General features: G+C 44.8%; 1 protein-coding gene across 3 annotated transcripts in view; it reads left to right on the plus strand.

The window, feature by feature from the left end:
* Positions 1-18528, plus strand: part of usp53b (ubiquitin specific peptidase 53b) — a 97781-nt gene that overhangs the window by 55683 nt on the left and 23570 nt on the right. For all 3 annotated transcript variants that reach the window (XM_077232404.1, XM_077232405.1, XM_077232406.1), the window contains 5 exons: positions 1270-1416; positions 4514-4663; positions 5245-5413; positions 11738-11851; positions 12968-13093. In XM_077232404.1, the coding sequence (XP_077088519.1) occupies positions 1270-1416; positions 4514-4663; positions 5245-5413; positions 11738-11851; positions 12968-13093 (706 nt within the window). The remainder of the gene's footprint in view (positions 1-1269; positions 1417-4513; positions 4664-5244; positions 5414-11737; positions 11852-12967; positions 13094-18528) is intronic.

Below are 18528 nucleotides of genomic sequence, written 5' to 3' on the forward strand. Positions count from 1 at the left end.
GTCATAAGTTGACCTCAGACAACAATATAATTTTTTTTTAAAAAGCCACTTCATGACCCCTTTAAACCTAGACTAGAAACAAGCTCAAAGTGACATTAATAATAAACAGTGCTTTTACATATCTTCATTGTAGCACACCTATTAAAACCACTCAGGAATCATTATAACAGGCATATTGTATCAGGAACCAAGCGCTAACAGTCCACACCTGATCGAAGTCTCTTGCAATTGCCTCGTAATGTGACGTCCTAAACTTAAACATGAACAGAAACTCACCTACAGCCTTTGCACAAACAATACTCGACAAGAGACAATGGTAACATGAGGGCTATATTATACACAAAGATTAATGAGTTAACAAGAAACACCTGTGAATAATCAACAACAAACCAATGAGAACATGACACATAGAGAAGGCAACCAATCAGATCAAGACAAATTAACCATGGAGCACATGACAGGATCACATGAGGAGAACAGGGAATCACATAACAAACAGGAAGCAGGACACATGACTAAGGCAAAATGACAAAATATAAGACATGAAAACATAAACGAACCAAAACCCAAACCAATATGACACTTCCATTGTGTGAATACTATGTAATCAATAAAAAAGTAACTGTTGTCTGAAAACTATCATTTAAAAAACATAATATTATTTAATTACAAGTACTTTTTAAAAAAAATTACATGTAATCAGTTACTGCAAATAAAACAGTATTATCCCATACAGAAATGTAGTATATGTCAATATATGTAAATTATATTTATAATGTCAGTGCCCATGTATTTCTGCTGCCTATATGAGAATATATGCAAAATTCATATATATAAAACACATAGACATATATGAAACATATATTTCAAAATATAGCAAAAATTGCTGTTTTCATGTAAGTGCCATATATTTCCCAAATATATATATATATATGTCACATATTTATACTTAATGTTGTCCATATATGCGAGAAACCAATACTATACTGTAATATATGCAGATATGGTATCATATATGGATGAACTCAAATCTTTTCTTCACATGTTTGGACACATAAATGTTCATATATGTTGCAGGCATATATTGTGTTCTCAGATTAGTCAAATATATGTATAGATATATGTCATGCTATTTAAAATATAAGTACATATATGGCCATATACTACATTTTTGTATGGGATTATTATACTGCATCATCATGTCTTTGTTTGACATTTTGCACAGTGTAATATGATCTGTAATTTGTAATTTGATCTTGTGCATTGCAGAGTAACTGTGGGCAGAGTATAAAAATTCGACGTGTGCTAATGAACTCTCCAGAGATTGTCACCATTGGCTTTGTGTGGGACGCTGAACAGTCCGATCTCACTGAAGATGTCATCCGCTCTCTGGGTCCAAACCTCAATCTTTCAGGGGTGAGGTTCAAATCTCTCTGCACAACTGTAGCTGAGTGATATGCATACAAGTTCAAAATTAACCATCTATTATGCATTATTACTTGATTTAATATCCTCCTAGGTTCGTTTAGTGTCTGGAACAGTAACTATAGTCCTAGAGCAGTGTCCAAAAGTCTCAAAGTTTCTCTTTTGCATTTTTCTAATTGACTTAAAAATGTTTAATTAAAAATTATGTCATTAACTTAAAGATGAATGAAAAAAATGAATATGAATGTAGAATTACTGTTCTACATTCTAGCTTCCTGGCCTGAGGCCCAGTGAGTCAGATACTCATACTATTAAGATTATTTATTTACTATTTGGTACATCCCACTTTTGCTGATATGACCTCCACAAGTTTATGCAAAACCTGTTGATCCATGTGATTAAACATGTTTCGAGAACGTTTTAAAAGCACATAGTGGCCGTTTACACTTTTGAATAAGTGTAAACACAATAATTCAATAACATAAATTGAATAACTTATTCAATTGAATAAGTTGTTGAATTAGTTCTTAATTCGTGGTCACGATATATTGTTTTTCCTAAATGTTTTAGCTAAATCGTTGCCATGTTGTAGTAATGTGTTCCCTCGTTTTACTTCAACTATGGGCATGTTGGACTAATTCATTCCCTTTTTTTAAATTTGGTTAAATCAGGGGTGTCCAAACTCTGTCCTGGACTGCCACTGTCCTGCAGAATTTAGCCCCAACTTGCATCATCACACCTTCCTGGAAGTTTACATAAATATTTACAACATTTAAATGCTACATGGCTGCTTGCAAATATGTGATGCTAAAGTTATCTATCTGTTGCCATACTCCCCTCTGTTAGACCTCAGTTTCCTCTTCAGCAGTCATATGAGTGCTGCAGGCCAATATCACATAATGTCTAGGTCACTACACTAGAGGAGACATCACGAACCTTGGCACAATATGACAAAACCATCTAGTTTGAACCCCATGAGCTGGAGGCAGTTTAACCTGTTATTTTGATTTTTGAGAAATCAAAGTCTGTAAATGGGATTGCAGTTCCCTTTCGAGGGAACTCGCGCTGCATCGATGACGCCTTGGGAATGCCCCTGTACGATTGCGTCTGAAGCACGTATGTCAACTAGTCCAATGGCGAGTGTGAGCGTCATGGGAAGATGACGTCATGACCAGGAAAGGATAAAAGCACATCCGGTATAACCAGCATTAGCTTCTGTGCCTCAGCAAGCGCTCTATGTCAAAACTGTCTGTCTACTTACTGTTGTCTGTTCAAAAGCATATCCAAGTATATTGTGGTGAAAGAAATGTTTAAGTTGTGTGCTTCTCCCTGCCCGTGCTATTTAACGGGCGGGGATACACACGATTTATGTGTCTTATGTTTAGGAGCGGAGCATGCTATGTCAGCCTTCGAGGGGGCTGACTGTCATGCTCCGCTCTCGCCTGTCACTTCGTGAGGAAAGTGGTCAGCCTCGCAATCCTTAGGGAATCCCGACCCGCTGCTGCTGAGGCAGCACGGAGAAGGCATTCCCGGGGATTGCAAATGGATATCTCGGCGGTGTTAGAGACGTGCTCTGCCTTTTCTCTTCCTGTACCCGCCCAGCGGCTTCTTCCGCCCGGCAAGAGAGCCCAATGCTTCAGTGCTCTAGTTCCAAGGAACTAGATGTATTGAGCATTGGTGGTGAACAAAATAAGGGGGAAGAGGATTCGCCACCTCTTTCCCCAGCATATGAGGAGCTGGTGGAGGTGATAACTCGTGCCGTGGCAAAGTTAAATATTGAGTGGCCGGCCGAGAAAAGGGGCGCCCGTACTAAAATCAAACTAGACAAGCGCTTCCTTTCATCTAATGCATCACCTCGATCAAGGGGCCTTCCATTTTTTTCCCAATATGCACAGTGAGCTGTCTAGATCGTGGAATAAGCCATATTCGTCCCGTCTTTTTAGCCCCAAGTCCATGTATATTCTGATATAAGGGGACTGAAAGAAAATGGCTATGGGACGATGGCCCCGGTTGAACAGACACTTGTGAGCTATCTGTCTCCTGGTTCAGCATCGTCCCTGAAGGCCCAAGTGCTACCCACTAAGCCACTCAAAACAACAGTTAATTTAGTGGGTAAAGCATATACGGCAGCAGGTCAGGCCGGAGCATGCCTTCACACAATGGCATTGTTACAAGCATATCAGGCTGATCTGCTGGGGGATTTGGATAGGAGTGAGGGAGATCTGTCTCTACAGATCTGTCTCTCAGGGCCACCAAGGAGACCGCCAGAGAAATAGGGCAGTCTATGGCAGCCCTGGTGGCCACTGAGAGGCATCTTTGGCTGAATTTAGCTGAGATAAAGGACAAAGACAGAGCCTTTTTATTAGATGCCCCAGTAACACCTTCTGGCCTCTTCGGCGACTCTGTGAATATGGTCGTCGAAAGGTTCCAGGAGGCCAAGAAACAATCAGAGACATTTAAAAAGCATTTCCCTCGCCGCACCCAACCCCCTGGGGCAGCTGGGTGTGAACAGCCCCAGCCATCTAGCTCCTCATACAGAGCGCAACAAAAAGAGAGTGTTGCGTCCCGTGCTCCTCCTCAAAAATCATGGGGGCCTGGCCAGCACTCTCAGCCGAAGCCTTCAAAGCAGAAGCCGGATCTGGAGTCAGACCGCTGAGGGCAGCCCCAACCGGGGTGGAGCAGTGTACACCTCAGTACACAGTTCCCGCTCCATCTCGGTGCCCTCAGAGGGCCGTTCTGCCAACCCCGCCACCCTTGGTGCCTCGGGGCGCAGCCGTCTCCAGCGAGCACATGGCTCAGTGTCAACTTGACACTGCGTCAAACACGCACCCTCCTAGGAGGATTCAAAAGCAGTAAGTTTGGTTGGTTCCTGCCAGTATGTTCCCAGGTGTTCCCATGGCGTCATCGACGCAGCGGCTCGTTCTCTTCTCAGGGAACTAGGGTTACAGTCGTAGCCTGAGACCTTCTGCAGTAGACTAAATGTGACACATTGTTAAGCACAATGCCTCAAAATATCTCCAGTCTTTAGTTTTCTTCACTCTGACAGTTTTAAATGTCAGTTTGACTGTTCTCTCTGTTTATTCTTCAGCTTTTTTATAGAGTCACTGATGAAAATGCCAAGAAAAGAGATCTCCACCTGGTGGGAATGATCTGTTACTCTAGTCGACATTATCTAGCATTCGCTTTTCACAGCAAGTCTTCCAAATGGATCTTTTTTGATGATGCTACCGTGAAAGAGGTATTTAACAAAAGCACACAGATTTTTATACACACAGTATAAGTGGATGAGTGTTGGATCTAGGCTGTTAAATGAAATATTGATGGTTCAAACACCACAAAGGTTGATCCATGAGATTCCACCATTGTGTTCTTGATCATGGCACCTAACCTCAGCTTGCTGCAGGGAGAGCTTGCATTTACTGTCAGCAACATTGGTTGAAAGTTTTTGCTAAATGACAACAACTGCAGAAGCTATATACTTCGAATACTGGCACACTTCGAACACTGGGTACAGCAGCTTGTCACTGGGCACTACCCTTAATGGGACATCTTTGTACCTTATTTACCTAACTTCATAGTAGTACCTTAAATGTAAATATTACTACTCTACGGTACTAAAATGTACTTTTTAGGGGTTAATACGGTACAAAGTTGTGCTTTAAGGGGTACTGCCACAGAGACAAGCTGTTGTACCCCTAAGGCCTAAAGGGACAATTATTGCACATTTCTATTGCATTTCTTTCAAAATGCAGTAAGCTCTCTGATATTTGAACCTTGTTGTATACTGACATATTCTTGTATCCAATATCTTGTATCTAGATCGGCTCCAAGTGGAAAGATGTGGCATCTAAATGTATCCGAGGTCACTTCCAGCCACTCCTCTTATTCTATGCCAACCCGGATGGTACTGCAGTGTCCAATGAGGATGCCCCCAGACAGACCACCATGTGGTCCCGTTATAATTTCCCCCTCAATGGGAAAGGGACAGGTAAGACTGCTCATCTTGTTGAGCATCAGTGTTTAAACAGAGGATATATAATATAATATAATATAATATATAATATAATTATAATATAATCCAAAAAATGTGGCCAATGATTTTAAAATCTTTTGAATAATTTGCTGTTTTTTTGCTCTAATACTTGAAAACATAGCTGTGTAACTTGGGGTGTAATCTTTTTACATTTTTTATATTTTTGACTATTACAATTTTAATCTGTTGGACCTAACAACATCAAGTCGATTCCAACGTTAATAAAATAAATGTTAATCAATCAAGTCATTTTTCTTCAAATCATTATTAAAGTGTTTTTTTTTTATTATTATGAATGATCTTTTGTATGGAAATTAGGTACAGACCACTTTTCAATTATTGCTGATAGTTATGTAAATTGTGTTTTTGTCCATTACAATAGTCTGTTTGTAACTGTTTGTTTTGAGCACAAATCCCAGTTTTGCAGCAAGCATTTGCTGGGTGGATGAGTTGATTTCTGCTTGGGTTTATGAACTCTACCAAGGACAGGGATTATCACCCACGCGCACTTTCTCTATCTCTGCCTTTCACTTTATCGCTCTCTCTCTCTCTTCCTGGCTGTCCTAATCCTTTCTCTCTGGCCTCTGCATTGCACAGTTATTCTCTCTAGTCCACTCTACCGAATTTTCCCTCCATTCTCTCTTCCATTCTTGCTTTCCTCTGACTGATGTGCTAAATGGATATTCTCCCCAGTCTGTCCTACTCACAGAGTCCTATTGGAATGGGAAAAAAAATTGTATTTTCCCATGAAAAATTGTAAGTAGTCATTGTCTTTCTTTTTCCTGTAAGTTTCATTGATTTTTTTCTATTATGTATTATTATTTGTGTCAATAGCTGACCACAGAAGGGAAAATTCATTTTTATTTTTCATTTTGCAGTTTTGTGCACAGTTGGATGCAGCACAGAACAGTGTTGTGCATGGGTAACTATTGCAGTTGTGCAGCAATTTGTGCACTCAATAACTTCCCTACTCTGCTGAACCTTTGTGTGTATCTTTGGTAGTTGCTCAGTCTTGAAAGGCCTAATGAGTTTCCTGGATTTGTTCCTCTGGTGGTTTTGGAAAGATGTTTAATGTGCGATCTGTGCCAGCTTGTTCCTGTAGTCTCTGCTGAGCTCTGTACTTTAGACTGAGTTGGCAACACTTCTGCTGAGCCGAACACAGATGCTCTCTCGGTAGTGATAGACTGCTGCAGTGCCGTGATTTCATCAAAGTTGCTAACTTTTCACTTGCTTCAAATGCTGGGCTTAAAAACAACATTACCAATTAAAGTTTTTCTTTGAAAAAGAATGTTAGTCATGCATCAGTCAAATTAGTCAATAAATGTTTTGTATGTTTATATAACTTATAACTGTAAAAGCACTCTATTTTTCATCTGATGTCAAATTCTGTTACTGAATGCTTTTAAATAATTTCCCCTTAAAATTGTAAAGAAGTGCCAGAGACATGGTGTAGTGCAGGGTTCCTCAAATCTGCACTGCCCCAGTGACAAGCTGCTGAACCCAATGCTCAAAGTGGGCCTGAACATACTTACTTTACCCTCACGTACCCTCACTTTTTCTTGCGGTCCAGCACTTCTCACGGGTTGCTGGTACTCTGGCCACCCCAGAACTCGATTTAAACCTTCGGGAGTACCGGCACTTTTTTCCCACTTTGAGTACTGGCTGTATACAGAGTGTGATGATGTTGCTTTTGCATAGTTTTTGCTCAAATCCTGATCAAACTCACCCACCTGTGATTTTCTAGTGATCCTGAAGACCTTGATTAGCTTGCTCAGGTGTGTTTGATCAGGGTTGGAGCTAAACTCTCCAGGACAATGGCCCTCCAGGGCAAGATTTTAGGAAACCTTGTGTAGTGGTAAATGCACGTTTCCTAGTGCACATGTTGGAGCTCTTGATCCCATTCCACCTTTTCACTCTATAATTTCCTGTAATCTCTGTCCCTGTAAATAAAATTGGCCACGAAAAAAGCCAAACATTATATGAACATTTTTTAAAAGTATTCATTTTATCATTGTATTATTATAGTAATCATTGGTGTGTTCTCTCAGTCAGTTCATGTTTCGATCAGTTCATATTAGGTTTTGTGATTAAAGTTGGCATGAGCCGCAAGTTGGGATAGTCTTTTCTTCCCTGTTGTGACGTACTGAAACGGTTTGCTATTGCTGTGATCTCATGTGAGTGACAGTTTGCCCCACCTTCGTGCGAGTAAACATGTCATCAGAGAGGAGAAGAGATGTTGCTGCAAGACGGAGGGGAAGTTATTTTGAATCAAGATTATGAGGGCATATAAGTTTGTTTGTTTGTTTTAAGTCCATCTCTCTTCAAGTTAGATTCGATTATGATCAATGTCAATTTAAATCCAATACATTTTCTATTGTTTTTATGGTGGTTTAAGTTTAACTGTATTATTATTTTATATTATTATTTGTTTGATTTATTATACATTATTAATGTGTGCATATCCACATTGCTCTTCATCTAAGGGGAATGCAGTAATCCATGCACTTGTTTTTTTCTCTCTTTATACATCTAGGGCGGCTCACTGCGTGTCCTATATAAGCACATGATAAGCAAGTGTGTCCCTTTTCTCTCTCTCTATCTCTCTCCCAGGAGAAGTGTGCAGCCGCAGCAGATATGTAGTATAGTTTAGCAGGCCGTCTCTACCCAAAGCTGTTTGATGAGTTGCAGATTGCATTGGTTTATTTGATTACTTAACTTTCTTTGGATGAGATACAGAATCAAATTGTAAAGGCCTTTCTCTGTGAATAAACCTTGAAAATAGGTCAATCTAATGCAATATAGATAGTATACTATTAAACTGTAGTCCATTATGATACTATAATCACATCATATGCACCTTGCATGTGTTATGACTAAATAAATGTTGTTGTTACTTGAAAATACTGTATTTTGTAAAAGATTACACCAGCCAACAGCCCAGTCATCATTTACTATCCCTTGTGTCTTCCAAACTCATGTTTCTTTCTTATCTGGTTTGTTTTTCTTCTGTGGAGCACAAAAGGAAAAGTTTAACAGAATGTTCTCACTGCTCTTTTTGAAAATGATGGTTCTCTTACGAGAGGTTCTCTCGTATTGCGTAAGTTTAGCTTACGCTACGGGAAAGATTAATTTTCTCGAGATATTGAAGCCAAAAAATTATCCTTAATTTTGTATTCATTGTCAACGCAGTGCAGCAGCTAGCAGACCTAGAGCAGGCCATCTCGCGTGCTCATTGGCTGCCCTGCGGGCAACTGCTGCAGCCTACCAGTGAGCCCGGCGTGACGTCACGCCCAATGAAGGGCGCCCGCGCCTTCATAGCATCACAGCCCGCCAGAATGGGCGTGGCTTAGGGTATAAAAGTAGGGGCTGTAGGCTGACTTCCCTGATTTTTCGTCTCTTCAGCGAGCTCTTCGCATCGCTGGATCTGAGAGAAGCCACCGCCGCCATCGAACAAGTGAAACAGCCAGCTTAGGACAGCGCTGAGGAAGCAGGCCGTCTTCGCCACCTTCAGCCATCTGTGCGAGCTACGCTATCCTGCGACATATCCTTTTATCTCTGTATTCTGTGTTCTACACTTCCTAAAAGAGCAACGAGACGTCTTTTTCAAGATGTCTCGCACTTCCTATGGCTCGTGCAGAGCCGCTCAGCGTTGGAGACCGCCCATCTGCGCTCTCTGCCTGGGCCAGGAACATGCAGCCTTGCCCTCTCGATGAAGGATGCGAGCACTGCGAGGAACTTCGATGTCGACCCTGCAGGCTCGAATCGAAGTCTCTAACCACAGCGCCGCGTTGCTAGCTCTCTTTACGTTACAAGAGAGCTACCCCGCCCTCGCGTCGTCGTTCGCGCGTCATGCAGAGCCCTCTCGAGCTCTCTGCATGACCCGGACGGGCATCAAAATACGCGACGTACTGGATGAGTGGTAAGAGCAGAAATTTTTATACAGTTCTGCTCGACCAACGAGCACGCGGCTAGCTCTCTTTACGTTACAAGAGAGCTACCCCGCCCTCCTGTCCCGGTTCGCGCGTCATGCAGAGCCCTCTCGAGCTCTCTGCTTGACCCTGACGGGCATCATCCGTGTCACATGTAGGTCCTGTGCCCACTACTAGTGCTCGCGCCCTCATACAAACACTGTTCCCAGTTCTGCTCGACCAACGAGCACGCGGCTAGCTCTCTTTACGTTACAAGAGAGCTACCCCGCCCTCGCGTCGCCGTTCGCGCGTCATGCAGAGCCCTCTCGAGCTCTCTGCATGACCCGGACGGGTATCAACATATGCAACGTACTGGATGCGTGGTAAGAGCAGAAATTTGTATACAGTTCTGCTCGACCAACGAGCACAACGGCTAGCTCTCTTTACGTTACAAGAGAGCTACCCCGCCCTCGCGTCCCCGTTTGCGCGTCATGCAGAGCCCTCTCGAGCTCTCTGCATGACCCGGACGGGCTTGCGCGCCGCCGTCGAAATGTCTCGCCCTGTCAGTCCCCTTAGATAAGGCTACTGCAGCGGTGTATTTGGCAGCCAACGAGCCGGTAATGCAACCCGCTCGCCTACACACATCCGCCGTTCTCACGGCGACCCAGAGAAATCTCAAGTGAGTATAATGTCTGGTTATCCGGCTCACGCCGTTGGTGTTTTGAGTGTAGAAAAGGTGCCCACATCTCGGTGTTCACCCTTACACACAAACACGAATCCCCCGTGTCTCCCGCAGAGCCCACTCTCATAAAGCTGGCAAATGCCGCTCGAGTGCTAGATGTAGGAAATGTCCCCACAACTCTGTGCTCACGCCTATTTTCTGCCCACTCTGTCACACGGCCAGAACAGCCTCATACATGCCAGGTTAAGAATGTAAGTTACGTGCCTAGTCATGAGAGCTCACGCTTACTAACAGACACATCGCCTCCGAAAAGACGCGCTTGTCCCGCTGCGGCCGGACCGCCGTCAAAGTTTATTTCCCTGTCAGTCCCCTCCAAACAGGCTACTGCAGTGGTTCATTTAGCAGCCAACGAGCTGGTTTGTTCACCCTCTCGCCTGCACACAAACGCCGTTTTCACGGCAACCCAGAGAATCTCAAAAGAGTATAATGTCTGGTCCGGCTCACCCTTTCGGTGTTTTAAGTGTAGTGAAAGTGCCCACGCCCCAGTGTTCCCCCCTACACACAAGCACTTCGAATCTCGTGTCACTCACAGAGCACACTCTCATAAAGCGCAGAAAAGCCGCTCGAGTGTTGAATGTAAGAAATGTGTCCACAGGTCTGTGCCCACTATCTGCCCGCTCTGTTACACGATCAAAAAAAGCAGGTTATGAATGTAAGTCTGGTGCCCGCCAGAGAGCGTTCACGCTTGCTAACACAAACCTCCCCCCGGGCTCCGCCCGCGCGTTTAAGTGTTATCACAAAACGCAGGGCATTAATAAGACGCTCCCCGTCCATTATGATCAGGACGTCAAATACACTTGTAAGTCTCGTGCCCGCGCACACGCGCTCACGCTTACAGGAAGCTTTTCCGCCCGGAGCGCTGCTGGCGCGTCAAAAAGTGAAAAAAGAATGTTCCCCATCCCTTATGATTGGGACATCTCACATGAATCAGCCGGTTTCGGCTTTCAGCGAGCAGCCATTGCCCAGAACCGAGAGCGCGCGCGCCGTGCTTTTGGCTCCGGTTCAGTTTCACAAGCCGCAAATGGCGGCGATCTGAACCCGGAGGCCATTCGCCCCCTAGCGGCTCACATAGCTGCGTGGGAAACTATCCCAGGGATTTCAGAATGGGTGCTGAGCACAATAAAGCAGGGCTATACACTTCAATTCATTCGCCGTCCCCCACGCTTTAAGTGCATGGCGTTGACAAAGTGTTCCCGTTGCGTAAGCTGAACTTACGCAATACGAGAGAACCTCTCGTAAGAGAACGATACTCGGTTACTAACGTAACCTCGGTTCTCTCTAGAGAGGGAACGAGTATTGCGTAACCGGCCGTGCTCGCGCCACGAGCGACTTCGCTTCAGTCGACGAAAAACCAGGGAAGTCAGGGTACAGCCCCTACTTTATACGTCACGCCGGGCTCACTGGTAGGCTGCAGCAGTTGCCCGCAGGGCAGCCAATGAGCACGCGAGATGGCCTGTTCTAGGTCTGCTAGCTGCTGCACTACGTTGACAATGAATACAAAATTAAGGATAATTTTTTGGCTTCAATATCTCGAGAAGATGAATCTTTCCCGTATCCCGTATTCCCGTATTGCATCATTGGATGTAGACTTACCCCTGTGATTTCTCTGTCTCTCTTTCTCTGTTGCAGACACTCAGCTGTCAAGCTCTAAGAAACTGGACAGTGTAAGAGATGTGAGTGCTGGTTCCCAACGAACAAATCAGGGATCCCACAAAACACCAATGCAATCTTCATCCAATCATTGTAAGTCATCATCATTACTTTATTCCTGTACAGTATTTAATGCTTCTATTCAATGGTTAAAGGGTTACTCCACCCGAAATTGGAAATTCTCTCATCATTAACTCACCCTCATATGTCCCAGTTGTATATGACTTTCTTTCTTCAGATGAACTCAAGCAAAGATTTGTAGAAAAATAATCCCTCTTTGTGAACTTGAGCTCCCGGGGGGCGGTTCAGCGAAAAGAGGAGGCGTGTTACGGCGCAAACGTTCACTGGTGCTATTTTGCAGTTTCAGAAAACAATTCCGCCACTGACCAGGAAAAATGTAGTTTAAAGTCAGTTGCGCGTTGTTCCGATGCTATTTAAAGAGCGCATACTTGGCCATAATGTAGCGTGTGCACAACGCGCATACACTTTGCTTCTTTAATTTACACAGACGCAGCAGTTCACATTTTTGCAAACCATACATAATTACTAGGAAAAATATTACCACACGAGGGAACTCATTGTGGTGTCCATGAAGATTTGAAAAAATAGGCATAAATCTAGCTTACACATTTACCCAAATGATGCCTGTTTAACCGAAGCTAATTTGGGTGGGTTTCTCCGATCCCCATAAAATGTCACTTCTCTGTCATTTACGGCCCTGATGAGAACGTCGGTCTCCTCGGCTGTGAACCCCACCTGACAAATCCGCCATTGTAATAGCAATCCGCCATGCAACAAGCATGCCTGCTTTTATAGGGAATGTGAGATGATGCTCTGATTGGTTTATTGCACGTTAAGCCCAAACCACACCTATGAGTAATGTAGCTTCTTCAGACCAACCCATTTTAGATTTGCGTCGGAAATCCGCCCACAAAGTTACTTACGTTTCACATTTGATACTTGCGTTTCAGATCGTTAAAATAGGGCCCAAAGTCTTCCTTTGTGTTAATTTTAAGAAATAAAGTCATATAGCTACAGAACATCTGGAATTACATGAGGGTGAGTAAATCGTGAGAGAATTTCCGTATCCCTTTAACTAAAGAAAGAAACAAAGTTTGAAGGAATTGCATTTTAAAGATAATTTTCTGCCAAGAGTGAGAGCTCTTTTGAATTTTGATTCTACCAAGTTCTGCCTTTGCAATGTCTCAGTTAAAGTGCTTCCAGAAAGTCCCAGCAAGTTTCGAGAGTCTTCCAAAGATTTTTATCACCGCGGAGGAGGACAGAGGAGAGAGAGTGAAAAAATCTACCGAAGATCAGACTCTCTCCAACACAAAGGTAATATGCCACTGGTAATACGGTATTTTCCACTGGTAATATGCATCAATCATCCTCACACCAAAAAATAATTGCTAAACCTTTTTTATGAGCACTAGAGCCCTTTTAACATAAGCAGATTTCTGACTTTTATTTTGCTACTGTAGTACTGTCCTTTTTTTTTTGCTACTTCATGTCCCTGAAATTAGATTTCATATGAGAATTTGTATGGATTTATGCATCTTTTGCTATGAATTTGAGGCTGTATAAAATTTTTGTAACATATATATATATATATTAGAGATGCACGGATGGGCTATTATTTCATCCGCAACCGCATCACAAAACTCATCATCCATCCGCCATCCATCCGCAACAACGTTTTTGACCCATTTTTCCTCCCGCCATCTGCTGATACAGCAGCGAGACTAGAAACCACCCGCCCAAATTTAATTAAAATATTTTTTTTCGTCACGTCATCCGCCCGAATCCGCGGTTTATCCGCGGAGTCCGCGGCTATAACCGCCAACCGCGCATCTCTAATATATATGTATATATATATATATATATATATATATAGGCCTACATCTAATGTTGTTATTCTATCAGACATTTTTGAATCTATCAGCTTTTAATATTATTAACAATTTTTAAATCCTATCATTGAGTCCACAGAACTATCAAATCTTTTTTTTTTATTACAATGAATTAACTAATCAATGCAATGATTTTTTTTTTTTGCTTTTAGTGAACTTTATTACTTAATTACTTATATGATTTTTTTTTTTTTTTTTTTTAGAATACCACTGTTTATTTAGTTGAGATAGCAGCTTACAGATATTTTTCTGGGAGTTTGAAAACATGAAAGAAGCCATGCGCTCGTTGTGATTCAACATTTCTCTTTTCAGCTGGGGGCGCTTGCTCTGACAGGCGGAGCTTCTAAGGGCAACTTATACACAGGAACAAAGTTTGAGTACTGACTAACCTTCAAAATAATAGCAAACCATCTGTCCTATTAAACAGGCTGCAGAAAGCATATATCTGTTCAAAGAGGCTTAATATTTATGTTAAAATTAATGTAACCTTATGAATGACTTAGTCTTACTAGGTTTCACATAGTTATGTTTGATAACACTTTACAATAAGATACCTTATAACATTAGTTAACATGTTAGTTCACATGAACTAACAATTAAAAATACTTCAAAAGCACCTATTATATCTATTAACTATTAATCTAATGTTAATTTCAACATTTACTAATACATAATTCAAATCAAAAGTTGTATCTGTTTATATTATTTAATGCACCTGAGCTAACAATGAAAAGTTGTATTTGTATTACCTGAGATTAAAAAAGATAATACTGTTAATGCATTATCATTAGTTCCCTATCAGTCGCTCACGTTGGACGTAACGTCAACGTGACGACGTAATTGGGATCGCCTTGAGAGACCAATCTACTTCGAGAGTATTTAAACGAGCCAATGCACATTGGCATGCGATAATTGCATCAGCTGCTCTGCTTGCAGTGCGAGCATATAACGACCAGCAGGTGTGTTGCATATTGCTACTGTTCCTGCTCTACAATCTTCTGACAGTGTTAAACTTCAAAAGAAGAAAAAGAGTCCGCTCTTCAGGAGAACGCCTCTTCAAAGCTGGTGTTGGTGTTACAGCGCAGACAGCGCTGGCCGCGATCTCACCGAGAGCCGGCAAAACAGCTGTTTTCACAGCTCAGAATGTTTCGCCTTCAATGAGAATGTGAGTGCTCACATCAGGCTTGCACTATCGTCATCTTTGTGTAGCCGTGGTCATCCCTGGGTGCTTAAGCACCAGGTAGAGCAGTTTTTCCTGAAAGAGTATACACGGTTTGACACTGCGTCTTTTTCAAGACGTTATTCAAGCCGTATGTTTCTGGATGCGGTCATTTCATATCCTACTGTTCCTGCTCTACAACCTTCTGACAGTATTAAACTTCAAAAGAAGAAAATGAGTCTGCTCTTCAGGAGAACGCCTCTTCAAAGCTGGTGTTGGTGTTACGGCACAGACAGCGCTGGCCGCGATCTCACAGAGAGCCGGCAAAACAGCTGTTTTCACAGCTCAGAATGTTGCGACTTCAATGAGAATGTGAGTGCTCACATCAGGCTTGCACTATCGTCCTGTTTGTGTAGCCGCGGTCATCCGTGGGTGCTTCAGCACCAGGTAGAGCAGTTTTTCCTGAAAGAGCATACACGGTTTGGGCCGGGCGGAGAACTTTTGTTGAACCATCTGTTCTGCCAGTGGCTCAGCCTGTCTGGCTCAGCCGTCTCAGCCAGTGGTACCAAATTCTCAGCAAAAGCAGCCTCTATCTCTGGGTCCCAAGAGAGCGACGTTGGCGGTATGCGACGCTATGCCTTGCCACGCTCTGCCCCCTCTTGTTTCACCAGCGGTAGCCTGATGTGTTCGAGGCCGAGCCAATGCCGTCTCACTCATCCCCTGCCGATCGGTGGAGTCAGGTTAGTGTTGTGCACTCAGACCCCTCTTCGGGCCGCTATGCCCTCCAAGTTGGGGTCCCTGCATTCTGCCCCGCTGGCCCACCTCGTGTACGTCTGTCGTGCCGTTGGTCCCACTTGTACGGTGCCTGGGAGCCTGGCTAATGCTTCCCAGCCCGTCTCACTGGCTCATCCGTACCATCAGACTCGGCTATGCGACTCAGTCTGCCCTGCGTCCCCCAGCCTTCACCAGGCAGAGATTGTAGTCCTACTGGCGAAGGACGCAATCGAGCCGATCCCTCGAACCAATATGAAGACCGGCTCCTACTGCCCGTACTTCATTGTACCCAATAAAAGCTGTGGGTTACGACCTATTTTGGACCTGCATGTCCTGAACCGGTCCCTTCACAGGCTGCCGTTCACGATGCTTACGCAGAAACAAATTTTCAAGTGCATCTGTGCCAAAGATTGGTTTGCAGCGATCGACCTGAAGGACGTGTACTTCCATGTCTTGATTCTCCCTCGACACTGACAGTTCCTTCGCTTTGTGTTCTAGGGGCGGGCATATCAGTACAAAGTCTTACCCTTCGGGCTGGCCCTGTCGACCCGTGTCTTCACGAAAGTCGCGGAGGCGGCCATTGCTCCCATGTGCGAGCGTGGTGTTTGTATCATCAACTACCTCGACAATAGGCTTATCTCTGGCCCAGTCGATAGAGCAGTTGTACGAAAACAGGGACATGGTGCTCAGTCACCTCAGCCACCTAGGGCTTCAGGTCAACTGGGAAAAGAGCAAACTCACCACCGGGCAGAGGATCTCTTTTCTCGGTATGGAGTTGGACTGGATCAACATGACAGCGCACCTCACAGAGGCCCGTGTCCAGTCAGCTCGCTCAGACGCAGGACAGCGGCACCACTGAAACTTTTCCGAGGCTCCTGGGGCATATGACATCTGCATCAGCAGTAACGCCACAAACTCTCAGCTTGTGGTCGGATCCTTCGCTCCAGCGGGCAGGCGTTCCCTAGAACAAGTGTCCAGGCACTCTGTGGTCTCCACGGATGCCTCTGCCACCGGCTGGGGGGCCACGTACAACGGGCATGCAGCTTCAGGTCTGTGGACGGGGCCTCAACTGCATTGGCACATCAACTGCCAAGTTGTTAGCAGTACAACTTGTACACCAACACATCGAGTTGTTAGCAGTACATCTTGCACTGGGCCGCTTCAAAACGCCGCTACTAGGCAAGCATGTACTGGTCCATACAGACAGCACTTCGACCGTTGCATACATCAACCGTCTGGGTGGTCTACACTCCCGCTGCATGTCACAACTCGCCCGCAATCTCCTCCTTTGGAGTCAGAAGCATCTGAGGTTGCTTCGTGCCATTTATATTCCGTGCCTGCTCAACCGTGCAGCCGGCGAACTCTCACGGCAACCGGTGCTACTGGGAGTATGGCGACTCCATCCCCAGGTGGTCCAGCTGATTTTCAGGCGCTTCGGGACCGCACAGGTAGATCTGTTTGCCCCCCCGGACACATCTCACTGCCAGTTATTCTATTCCCTGACCTAGGGGACCCTCGACACGGATGCTCTGGCACACAGCTGGCCCCTGGGCCTACGCAAATATTCGTTTTCCCCTGTGAACCTTCTTGCACAGACCTTGTGCAAGGTCAGGGAGGACGAGGAGCAGGTCTAGTTAGTTGGGCCGTATTGGCCCAACCGGACCTGGTACCCGGAACTGGTGCTCCTCGCTACAGCCCCTCCCAGGCCCATTCCTCTGAGAGAGGACCTGCTCTCTCAGAGATGGAAAGATGTTGGAAACTTCATGTCTCTCCACCCCTCTACGAGGCGCCTTTTTATGCGTTGAAGTGGAACCTATTAGTTTACTGGTGTTCTTCTCACGAGGAGAACCCAGGAACTTGCTCGATCAGAGCTGTGCTTTCCTTCCTGTAAAATGGGTTGGAGCGAAAGCTGTCTCCCTCCACCCTTTTTTGCCGCTATCGCTGCACATCACGATGCAGTTGAAGGTAAGTCGTTGAGAAAGCATGACCTGATCCTCAGATTCCTGAGGAAGGCAAGGAGATTAAATCCGCCTCGCCCGCTCTCTATACCCTCTTGGGATTTGTCTCTGGTCCTTTCGGCTCTTCAGAGACCACCCTTTGAGCAATCAGCTGAGTTAAAAATTCTGTCTTGTAAAACAGTACTCCTGGTTGCATTGGCCTCCATCAAGATGGTAGGGGACCTGCATGCATTTTCGCTCAACTAATTGTGCCTAGAATTCGGACCGGCTAACTCTCACATGATCCTGAGACCCCGGCCTGGATATGTGCCCAAGGTTCCCACCACTCCCTTCCGGGACCAGGTGGTGAACCTGCAAGCGCTGCCTTCGGAGGAGGCAGACCCAGCCCTGGCTTGTCTCTGTACAGAATGCAAAGCCTCAGGACCTCAAATCAGCTCTTCGTTTGTTAAGGAGGCCAGCAGAAGGGAAAGGCTTTATCCAAGCAGAGGATGGCGCACTGGATAGTGGATGCCATCACCTTGGTTTACGAAGTCCAAGGCGTGCCTTGCCCGCCCGAGTTGAGAGCCCACTCCACTTGGAGTGTCACTTCTTCTTGGGCACTGGCACACGGCGCCTCGCTGACAGATATCTATAGGGCTGCTGGCTGGGCGACACATAACATGTTCGCTAGATTTTATAGGTGCTCGCTTCAACCAGCCGGTAACACAGAAGTTCCCGCTCTAGTGTCGGCTTGTTGTGCCACTTCCCTCCACATGGGGCGGATACGTGCATTTTTTTGCTCCAGTCGAGTTCAGCCCTACCCAGGCGAACCCTGTAGAGTTCCTCCTCAACCCTTCGGCTGTCGGACGTTGCAGAGCGTCCAATGCCAGGCCTAGTGCTTGTATGCTTGTGTAACTTTTGCTAGGCTGGTTTCCATATGTGGTGATCCCTGCGGCTATCCCATATGCGTATTCTTCCACGACCAGCTCC

Source organism: Siphateles boraxobius, unplaced genomic scaffold, assembly GCF_051911475.1.
Source record: "Siphateles boraxobius isolate OS27281-9 unplaced genomic scaffold, OSU_SipBor_1 17, whole genome shotgun sequence".
NCBI classification, from domain to species: Eukaryota; Metazoa; Chordata; class Actinopteri; order Cypriniformes; family Leuciscidae; genus Siphateles; species Siphateles boraxobius.